Source organism: Anopheles cruzii, chromosome X (genome assembly GCF_943734635.1).
Source record: "Anopheles cruzii chromosome X, idAnoCruzAS_RS32_06, whole genome shotgun sequence".
NCBI classification, from domain to species: Eukaryota; Metazoa; Arthropoda; class Insecta; order Diptera; family Culicidae; genus Anopheles; species Anopheles cruzii.
In genome coordinates, this window is record NC_069143.1 from 288,325 (window position 1) to 299,526 (window position 11,202).

The window sequence follows — 11,202 nt, forward strand, 5'->3', positions numbered from 1 at the left end:
CGAGCCAGCTGCAGTTGGGTACGCCGTACTGAGTAGAGCGGCTGAATGGCGGAAACGGAAGTGCAATGCCGAAACGATGGCGCCACCCGGTACCAACCAGGTGACCAACTCGGCCTGAATGGATTGATCCTGAAAAGGGATCAGGGCTCGCACGGCACGGCAAGCTGCTGCTGGGCCGGGTGGGCACAAACACAAAAAAGGACTCGTTCACGCCCCGTTCCGGCGAGTTCCGGCGCGCTGGAACCCTCAGCGCGATATAAACCCGGTGCACTTTTGCGCCCACAGCAGCAGCAGCAATTCCGTTCTCCTATTTCCTGTGCCGGTTTTCCGGTCGGTGCCCTTTTGCACCGGATCCTGGATGTCGTAACGTGCGGGGTATCCGTCCGCTTGGGCTGTGGTTGTCCCGTTTCCGACTCCCGGTCCCGGTGTCCCGGTCCCGGTGAACGTGCCACGGCGTGCCTTGGTATCCTTTCGCTTTCTCCGAGCCGACTGCTCCACCGCGCCAGGACGAATGGCGGCCTGGGGCCTTTGGGGTGTTTGATGACGGAAATCGGAGCCACCAATTTGCAGGACGCCCTTTGATGTTGGCGGTGACCACTACCGTGCCAACCGCCCCCACCCCCCTCCACCCCCGTTTGGGGGACAATAATTTTCGGTTAAAATTTCTGCCCTTCGTCACGGGTCGGTGCGAATCCTGCGGCATCGGCCTTTGATGTTGACGATTCGCAGTGCAAAATGGCAGCTTCACAGCGTCGACGACATCTCTCTCGCGTCGTGAGATAGGGTTATCGGCACCCCCCACCCTCCCGATGGTGACACCCGATATTGGCGTCAAGCAGTCAAGGAAAGGAAAGCAAACAAATCGACCCGACCCGGTCGTCTGTTTACCCCGTTCCGCCCGTTCCGCCAGGAGCTCAACTTTCTCTAATATCAAGCACGAAATGAAGTTATGAACGCAGGAAGTCACAGGACGCGCTGTACATTAAAAAGGGCGCGTAGGATCTTCTCCCGCTGTTGGAGATGCTCCCGCTGTTGGAGATAGAGATTCTCGAGTTCTTCTGAAGGATTTCCCCCGGATTCCCGATCGGAGTAGGTCATAGAGTGCGGCGCGCCTCCCGGGACCCAGCAACGGTCACAGGACCTTAGGAGGACGGCCCGTTTTACGCAAACCCTTGCGCGCGCGCGCCCTCCTTTCTCCCGCCGATTGTGGGCGTTACCCAACCGCCCGCCGGGTCGTCTGTGTGTGTGCGTGCCGGGCGCACTCGGCGCGCGGCTTCCCCTCCAGCTCTCGCTGAGTGGGCGTGTCCTGCGTTGCGTCCCGTGAGCGACCGACCGTACGCGCGCTCCGTCTCGCTTTGGCCACCGGGCAGCGCGTGTCGAGCGGCGCGATTGGCCCCGGCTCTCGCTCGTCCCTCGTCCCGGGCCCCCGGTATCCGGGCGAGTGCCAGCGCGCGGCGGCCCAGCTCGGCCACGGGTCTCCAGTATGACTGCTGCCGGCAACACAGCCGGAGAGACCTACAACAGCCCGTCGTCGCAGCACGAGGAGTCTTTTTCGCAGCACGACACGCCAGAGTTAGGGCGCCGTTTTCTCTGCCCTTTTCTGCGTAAGTCTCTACTAAGTGTGCGTGTGTGTGTGTGTAAGTGGTTCCTTGGTGGCGCGGGCGCATCCGTGAGCACATATACACGCGCGCGTGCGTGCGTTGCCCACGGCGCGGGTCGGGGGTTTTCGGTGCGCCGCCGTACTCTGCGCGTACGTGTGTGTGTGTGTGTGTGTGTGTGTGTGTGAAAGCCGAACCGAAGCCCATCAGCAGCAACGGGAGCGGCGGCGGCCACCGGGGGTCCTATTCATCATCGAAACTAGTTTGCGAGCGTATTATTCAAAAAACTACTCCACGATCGAGCGCCACGGCTCGTGAAGTGAGCAACTCCCCGGCCAACCATCAACTCGCAACACTCCTCCTCGTGTCGAAGGTGTTTCCCGGCCAGCTTTTGTGGCGGATTTCCGGTTTTCTTCACACGCACGCGACACGGTTTCGATTGTTTTCTGCTTTCGGGGTTTTTGCGCTGCTTTTCGGTTCCTCCAAAACAAAGTGTCGCCGTCGCCGTTCTGGCTGGGCGGACTGGTAAAGTATATCCCCGTGCGGCCTGTGCCCCTCTCAACCCCATCGGGGGCCTGGTGTTTATAGTGTGTGTCCTTCCGTGGAGGCTTTGTTTCCCAGATTTTTTGGAGTTCGGAGCACACGGAGTTCGATGAGTAGATGTGCGGCTGCTTACCCCCCCGCCCGCTAGGCGAACGAACGTTAGAGCGTAAAAATTCTGCCACTTTTTTCTCTGCCGTTCCGCCTACTTCGCTTCGGGGTTTGCATGCTTTTGCTTACAACGAAACAGAAATAGAAAGTACCATAAGCACTAATCAAACGCCAATTGAAATGACATCCCCCTGTTCCCCCCACAGCACCACCAGGACAGGATGAGTTCCAACGCGGCGCGAGCCTTTTTCGTACAGTGTTCGGTTACAGCCACCACCACCACCAGCAGCACCAGCAGCAGTGTCCCGTTGAGGTGGTAGAGACGCGAGTCCGCGCCACGAAGAATCATCGCACCGTACCGTACCGTACCCCCACGTGCCCACCCGTCCTGCAGTAAAGGAAAATAGGAAACAAAAGCAAAACAATTCCTTCATCATTTCCCGGGACGGTCACACAACTTTCCGACGGCTTTCCAGCGGCGGCGGCGGCGCGTTTGCGTTAACTTCGCGCAAGTGTGCGGTGTGCGTGAGTGTGCGTGCTGGAGGGTGAGAGGGTGGTGCGTGTTGTGCAATAAGGTCAGCAGGGCGCAGGGTGTGTGGACAAACGGACAAACCGCAGCGGTCTCCCCGGTCATCAATCAACAACCCACGAGGAGCCTCGAGAGGAGATCTTTCTATCAAACCGAGAAGAACTGACCACATCCGCCCACAATCGCCCACAATCGCCCACTCATCTACGACGGGGACTGACGGGGTTGGGGCTGCGTAGAGGAGAGGGAGAGAGTTAGATAAAGAAAAAAACAAAATCAAACTATCAGAGATCAGAGCGAGCGGATTGGCGGAGGATCGGAATCGAGGATCTCCGAGGCCAGTCCAGGCCAGAGTGTTCTAGTGGTGCATCGGTCACTGTGCATGTGTTTGTGTGTCTGTGCGGGTGTATTGCGTGTGGCGGAAACAGGAGCGGCGACAGGCAGCGCCAAAAGCAACGAAAGCAACACCCCCAACATCCCCCAACTCCCTCAGGCTTCCCGGAAGGCCCCATTGTTGGTGCCCATTTTCGCCGTTTTTCCGCCAGTCGCTAGCGCGCGAAACGCCGACACGACGGACCATCCGAGGGGAACCGGCTTCGATCCCGTGTTCAGCATGTTGACCGACATGAGCCCGTCCGCCGGTGCCCAGTTCTACGGTGCCCAGCTACCGGCCATGGGTATGAACATCACCAACATCACCACGCACATGGCACAGAAACCCACGGTAAGTGTCTCTCTTTTTGGTCGAGCAAATGTTTGTAGCGAAAAATGTAGCATAAACCCTTGGACCAACGAAGGCCAGGATCCTGGTGGGATCCTGCTCTGGATATGGCCGCCCCCAAACCCACTTTAGAAAGCCAAACATGAGGAAGAGAAAGAATGATAAGGACGAATTAGCTTAGGCACTGTGCATAGTCGGAGCCCAAAGTAACGAGCTCCATTTCGATCAGTGTCGGCTGATAAACCTCAACAGTACGGGATTACAGGAACACGTCAGCCTGTGTGTGTGTGGATGTGTGTCATCAAGTGGACTTTCCTTGTTAGCGCAGTGCACGGATCGGTATCGGATCTAAATAGACATTTTATGTTTGCTGATCACGATCACGATCCCCCTTCCGTTAGCCCCGAAAAAAAGGAGACCAAAATGTCAAAAACCACACGATGATTGGGATGGTCTCTAGCAGCGAGAGCGGGAATTCTAGGACCCTTCTAGGCGTTCACCATATCTCTCGACACCATCCCCGTCGACGGGTGTGATATTTTTAAAAATGTATTAAAACCGTCATTAGTGAAGACCTCGCGCTCGCAGCAGATCGGCGATAAGGCGACGACGGTCCCGGAACGGGCAGGGAGTCACCAAGTCGGTGGCCCCATTGATGAGGCCATTATTCAGCTCTGATGGTGGTGTCTTGCCGCAATTAGCCGCGGTTCCCGTCGACACTATCGCGCTTACACGATCTGGGGGTGACGCGCTTCCCTCACCACCAGCCAGTCACACCATTTGCCTGCCTGTCTCCACGGTGTGGGCCGCTTCCTGTGCTGTTCCCTTTTTGGGTCCCGAATTCTCCAGACCTAGAAAAGACCCGCGAGGGCTTCAGGGCTTCGGGGCTCCTTCGGTGCCGATCATGCGTTACCTGCGTTAGTTCCAGTGTGCGAAGATTAAGGCTCCTAAACGCGTGCGCCCCGCAGAGAGTACGGGAACGGGAAGCACCAAGGATGCATGGTTGTGCTGCGTTGCGAAAACAATGCAAAATCGCCGTCGCTTGGGCGACATGCCCGCCGTTAGCATTCGAACTGTGTCATTGTCACTTGTCGCCCGCGCCACATTATGCTCTCCGTGTGCTGCTGCTGCTGCCTACTTTTACGGTCCCTTTTTACGGTTGCCTCTTTGTGGGGTGCCTTCTCATTGTTCGGCCCTTTCTCTCTCCCACACGCACACACACACACGCATAGACACGCGCGTATTAGCCAGGGCTCCCAGGGCCCTCGACCTGATTGTTCCAGTTTCGACCTTTTGTGAGCCACTTTTTTCCCCCCGGCCATCGCCTACGGGCTTTTTGGCAGAGCTCGCAAAGTGAAAAGTGTAAGTGGGCCTCTTGAGCTGAGCTAATGCTGTTTTCCTTGGTACAAAACTCACCACTCGACACTCGGTGGCCGGTGGTAATGCTCATTGAAGGCGAAAAAGGGGATTAATTGCTGACGGGGACCTCGGACCTCTTCCCGGAGTGGCTCCGAGTGGCTGCTAATCTCTTCGTCCTCTGTCGACTCACAGCGAGCAGTCCGATAACTGGATCGGGAAGGTCCCTGGTCCCTGCACAAACACTCGGAGCACAACACAACCGTGTGTGTGTGACTTAGTCCGACTTAGGGGCCCGGATTACTGCACCCGTTGCGCCTTTCGCCGCCGCCGGGTATTCAGCTTGGTTGACCAACAAAAGACTTATTCCGGGTTTACGCTCTGTTTGCAGGGTCCTTTTTTTTGTCCTTTTTTTTTACTACGTCGCCTGTTCGGCGAAGAGGCGCATGGGCCCGGACAAATTTCCCGATTCTCGACGCGAAACGGCCTGTTTTCGAAGGTGGACGGAGATATGGGTGAATTAATGTAAAAACATTCCACCACACACCCCCCCGGGGCGGCCACCGAAACACGAAAATGCCAGCAATGCCGCTGCTGACCGCTGTCGTCGGTAAATTGCTTCACAGCTGGGCCAATGTGACATCCAAACTGTGCGCTAATTTTATCAGCGCTGATTTCTACCTTGCCCCTGGAGGACACTCTAACCCGAAGGTGGTCGGTACGAAAAAAAAACGGAAAACGTTCAACAAGGCGCACCGCGGGAACGAACGTGGTCGGAAGGTCGTTCGAAAAGGCGGCATTAAAGGCGAACGGGCGAAATAAATTTAATTGCTTCCCGGCAACGCTTCGCGAACCTGGCCGACTGAGACGCACGGGACGACCATCGACGATTTGAAATTAAATTAATAATCACTCGGAAGCACTTCGAACGTGCTGCTGCTCGAACTTACATGTTTCGGACGCCCGGCCGTAGAGACCGTTATCTTTCTGCACACTGCACCGTTTCTCCTGCACGAAGGACGGTCGATGGACGATGAATAATAATCTGAACTGCAACGCTACGCTCTTCTTGGCTCGGGGCGCCAAAAGTGCAATCTCTATCTAGTCTCTCTCAGGCTTCTGCTCAGCACGAAGGCTGCGGGCTACAGAAATGCCAATTCTTCACTGCCTTCCAGCAGCTAGCAGCAGGTTGCCGCTCCGGTAGCAACGAGAGCTCACGATCAAGAAGCCGAATTCTCAGGTTCGACAATTCAAACAACGAAAGGTAGAACCAACATCAGTGAGTCTGTGGGCCGTTGATTGGTGAAAAAGAGCTCTCTTCATCCTGGCAAAGGGTGCGATCGACTCGACCACTCAGGCAGCGGTGTCAGCGATCTCGGAAACGCATTTGTGCCGTATGGTCCGGGGCAAACGGCGACTTAGAAGGTGTTCCTTAAAACCCGACGCTGCATGCTGGGACCTCGTCGAAGCCGCAAAAACCGCAACCCGGCGCGGAACGCAAACATCGAGCGGCTCGAGCCGGCGGCCAACAGGCTCATCAGGGGAGAAAACCGGGTTTTACGGGGCCGGTTTATAGGCGCCGGGGTCGTAAATTATCGGTGCCGGGGTACGGCGCATCAAACTCGGTTCTAAGCCTCGGTGTGCCGTGGCGCTTGGGACCTGGACACCGCCGGACGGGAACGGGGTGACCGTCGGCCTCCTCCTCGGTACAGGGTGACCAATTTGTCATCAATCTTACGGTCCGCTTACGGTCACGGACGGACGCACGGTGCTGGGGTGGTGCTCTCCGCCCCACACCCCCCCCCCCCATCCCCCCTCTCCCCTCTGCGCCCCCGCGCTAAAGAAGACGGGGCAGGCCGCTACGCGCCTCTCAAAACGCCGCAAATTTTCTCCGACGCCACTCTGGCCGTCATCTGTGGCTGCTTAGGCAGAGAAAACAAACCAATATTAAGAGAGAGAAAAGAAACACACACAAATCAGCAAACACCACCAGAAAACACCCAACAGCCATTGCGCGCCACCGGGTGGGCCGCGGGTCGGCAAATTATTTGTGATTTATTGTGGTTTAATTGATTTCGCCGTGTCATTCGGCGCGTTCTGGCGGCAGCAGCGGCCATCCAGCCTTTCTACCCCCCCACCCCGCTCCGTTCCCATATTTCCCCCTCTAGGGTGCGCGTCCCGTTCCGTCCCGTTTCGGCCATAAAATGAAGGTTCAAGTGTGGCCGGAACCCCGTTTCCCCGATTTTCGGATAAATATCAACCCGGTTGTCTGCAGGGACTCGCCGGCCAAAAGGGACACAATAAAAGGATGCGTCTTCTGCGCTCGTGTGTGTGTGTGTGTGTGTGTGTGTGTGTCTTTGCGTGCAAATGACAACGATCCCGACGATGACAAGAGCATCCGTGGGGTGTGGAAAATTGGGTGGAAAATTGCGCACACAAAGGGCGCACACAGGCCGAACGAGGAGGAGCGGCAGGAAGGAAGGAAGGAAGGCAGCTTCCCCACCTCCGTAGCTCGCCGTCTTCGCCGTGGCCGTGTGTAGATTTTAAAATGTTTTACGCCTAATTAGGTCCCGGCATTCGAGTGGCGTGCCCGGCGCGCAGAGCAGAATGCCCGGACGGACGGACGGACGGAGGGGCGGGGGGATGGATGGCAGTGGCCCCGCCGTGATCTAGCCGCCGTGAAGTGGTCGTGAAATCGGCCCAATCAACCGGAACCGACCCGGAGAGAGAGGGGCCATCCGAACGTCCGATGATTAATGAGCGCGAAGCGGATCGCTTGCGGCTTGTGGCCCCGGCATCCTTTTTGTTCCCTGCTCCCTGCTCCGGACGCACCATTCTCTCGCCGTTGCCTATTTACGGTCACACGCGCACACACCACACCGCACACACAGGCCGACAGTGTCCTGAGTGTGGGTCCAATGTCCGGCGCGGTCGGGAACGTCTCTAACGGGTCCGTTGTGTCGCAACAGCACGGCAACTCTTTCGGACATCCGGAAGTCCCCGGGACAGTTGCAAAAAGAGATTGATTGTCGCAACCCAGATCCCAGGGTTCGCAACAAATCTTTCCCCGCTTCTCTGGCGTCCTCCGGCACTGTCGTCCCGGGGTATGCGGCGACGTTATTGATTCGATTAGAGAGTGTGAAGAGGTTAACGGGCGTCCCGCTGGCCGCGCAGCAACCGTGTTTGCTCACTTGGGTGGTAACGGTGGTCGGGCACCGGGTGGTCCCCCCCCGGGCGCACCCCGGGAGCTGCTGCTACCGGGCGGCCGGATGCTCAACAGTTTGTGCCGAAAAAGGCTGCGCAGCGCAAAATGGTTACGTTCTCGCCCCGACGGGGCGTCCCACAGCTGGACGCCGCGAGGTGCACCCTGCCCCCCGCCGGGCACGGGGACACACACTATGCTGCACCCTGTTGCTGTCGAAAGGTGTCCCGCTGAGCCGCGGGCGCCGGTGCATCCGACGGGAGCCAGGCCCCCCGGGGTCCGCGTGCGATGCGATATCCTGCCACTGGTTGCCACTGGCGCTGGCTTCTCCGCCGGCACCTTCTGCGCACCCTTCGGATTTTCGGCGCCGAAGGCTCGGAATCGGAAGCCACACTTAATTTCCACGCTTTTTTTTTTGGCTTTTGATTGGGTTTTGCTGCTGCTCGTTTTGTGGTCGAGGAGCCCCGGGGGATGACCGGGCCGTTACTCCGCACCAGGCCGCGGTCCCGCGGATACAGTTGTCAACGCCCGGCGGGATCCTGCGGGATCTTTGCATTGCGGTTTTGGCACCTCCTGACGGTCCACCTCCACCGTGCCCTGGAACCGAGCCGGTCCGATTAATACCCATTACCGCTCGAGGCGCTGCGCGAACGACCAGCAAACGATCGGAACTAATTAAAAGAGCAGAAAAATCGTTGCAATGTGGCATTCGGGGCCCGGTTTAATGGGCATCCCGGTCATCTCGGCGGTCTCACGGCGGTCCGGCCGGGGTGACTCATTACTGCGAGCGAAGGGACTGATGAGCAGGGCGAAAACCAGGGGTCCGAGATTAATTAGGCGCTGGGGAGGAGGTTCCGACGCAAGTGTCGGCGACTCCCGGCCGGTCTGACCTCGATCCCGCGGTCCCCGGCGGACCATCATGCTGTCGAAACACGCAACGCAACCCCCGGATCGCTCCCCGGATCCGGACACATCCGGCCGACGGTGGTCGGCCCGTCTCTCTCTCTCTCTCTCTCTCGGCCTCCGGCCCCCGGCCGAATACATTGTTTCCGAGCGAGCTCAGGACGAAGCACGAGCACGCTTACGGGCCGGCCGACCACGCACGCCATGGTCTCATCACCAGGCTCTGCCCCCGGAGCTGACCTCCTCCGCGGGCCCCGAAGGACGCACACGCTAACCCCGCGCGCGCGTGTGTCGTCATTAGAGGTGGTAGAGATTCGCTCACACACACGGACGGGCTAGGGCCGGTCACGCACTCGTCTTCGCTGCTTTGTTGCGTAGTCGCGTCGCCATCATCTTCGCCGGGAAATTGACGCATTTTGACGCATCCGAGCCCGGCCCCGGCCCGTTGGAAGGACCCGTAATGGGGGATCCGACGACGACGACGACGACGACGACGGATCGTTCTCAGCTTCAAGTCGAAGAAGTCTCCATCCGCTCCCGGAGATGATTGCGCCGTTCGAATCGCTTCCACCGGCGAGATTTTTTTCCGGTTATCGACACACGACGCTACAACTACTGGGCTGTTCAATAAGTCCGTAGCCTCGGTAAGAAAAAGTACATTTTTATGGTTTGAAATACACTTTATGGACTCAGTATGGTCTTCCTGAACATCAATACACTTGTTCCAACGAGACTCCAATTTAAAAAATCCATCCATCTCTTAGCTGAGAAACTGGAAGCGCTTCATAAAAAGGCTTCCACAGCTATTTTGACGTCATCATTTGATGAAAAATGCTTTTCACGCACGTTTTTTTTTTACCTGGAAATGGGTGGAAGTCGCCAGGGGCCAAATTCAACAATTAGAACTCTAATTCATGGATTTTTGCCCTTTTCAATTTTACCATCTTGTGACCTGGTACATTGTTCCATTTTTGGCACCGAATGTGGCACCCATTTTGCAAACAGCTTTTGGAACTCAAAAGTGAAGTCAAAATATTGGTTATACTGCTCAATGAGGTGCCTAAACCTTGTACTAAATCTTTTTCAGTGGTTCGACGATTTGCCCAATACGATATGCTGTATTTTTTCTACGACTTCAGGTGTTGTGTCTGCTTTTTGACGTTTTTTACGTGAATCGTCTTGAAGCCTTGTTTGAACTCAGAAGCCCCCCTTTCAATGTACTAATAGAAAACGAAAAGTCCTTATACACTTTCAACGTTCGTTCATTATTTTCCTATGCTTTTAAACCTTTCAGAAATACAATATTAAATCACTGCACAATACTTGATGTTTTCCAGTGTAAAAAATACTGTGATACGTCGATACTAAATGGCTTGTGAAAAAAATTGAAACCGACAAATTGATATGAAACTTCTCATACGCTCATATGAAGCGTGTATCGATATAACAAAAATAAATTAGGCTCGTAGCAGCGTCCTTTGATACCGTCCATACGAACTTGTTGAACACCCTAGTATGGCCACTGGCAACGCTCGGCACCGTAACATTGTTGCGGGCATCTGGGAGGGCTGCAGCATCGCAGACATTGTTGGCGTGCGGGGCTAATTTGTTTACGTCCGCGGGCTGTTCTGTTCTCCGAGGTCCGAGGTCCGTGCACCGAAAGTACGGCCCGGAGGGCCTGGAGGGCCCCCATTAAGCAGCTAGTCCACACGCCAGCTGCACGCTCGCGTCAATCTCTCGCCGGTCGGGACGATATCCGCGCTGGAACCGGAGGAGATCGCCAAGGTCATCCGGAATGTTGACAGGTCGCCGTCCAGACACGACGACGGTCGTGACCCGGCGCTGGCCAGGCTCTAGAGGCCACTCCCCGATACTGGCCCATAGGGACTGCCAGGCCGGTGGATGTTGGTAATAGTTCCCCAGAAAGACAATTACGATAATAGAACCACCCGAATCGGACGATTGGAACCCCCGTCAAGTGGGGGCTGTGAGCTGAGTGAGTGAGTGTTTATGGGAAACCTATTCGGGGCCGCGGCCCTTCAAACGGAAACGTCATCCGTAAGATGGGGAAGGGAGTTAAGTGTGTTAAAAGGAATAAAACATGATGTGCCCGAGCATACGAGTGTGCCCCCGCCCTCCCGGGGAAAGGACGGACGGTCCCGCGGCCGGGGGTGAGCTTCACTAGTCGCGGGCGCCCGCCCACCACCACCACCACCAGACGGAAGCCCATTAGGCGGCCGAA

General features: G+C 56.7%; 1 protein-coding gene across 1 annotated transcript in view; it reads left to right on the forward strand.

Annotated features, from left to right (window-relative positions):
- Positions 1 to 3,391: 3,391 nt before the first annotated feature.
- LOC128267615 (transcription factor Sp8) overlaps positions 3,392 to 11,202 on the forward strand; it is a 17,833-nt gene continuing 10,022 nt past the window's right edge. The window contains exon 1 of the mRNA XM_053004501.1: positions 3,392 to 3,502. Coding sequence (XP_052860461.1) covers positions 3,392 to 3,502 — 111 coding nt within the window. The remainder of the gene's footprint in view (positions 3,503 to 11,202) is intronic.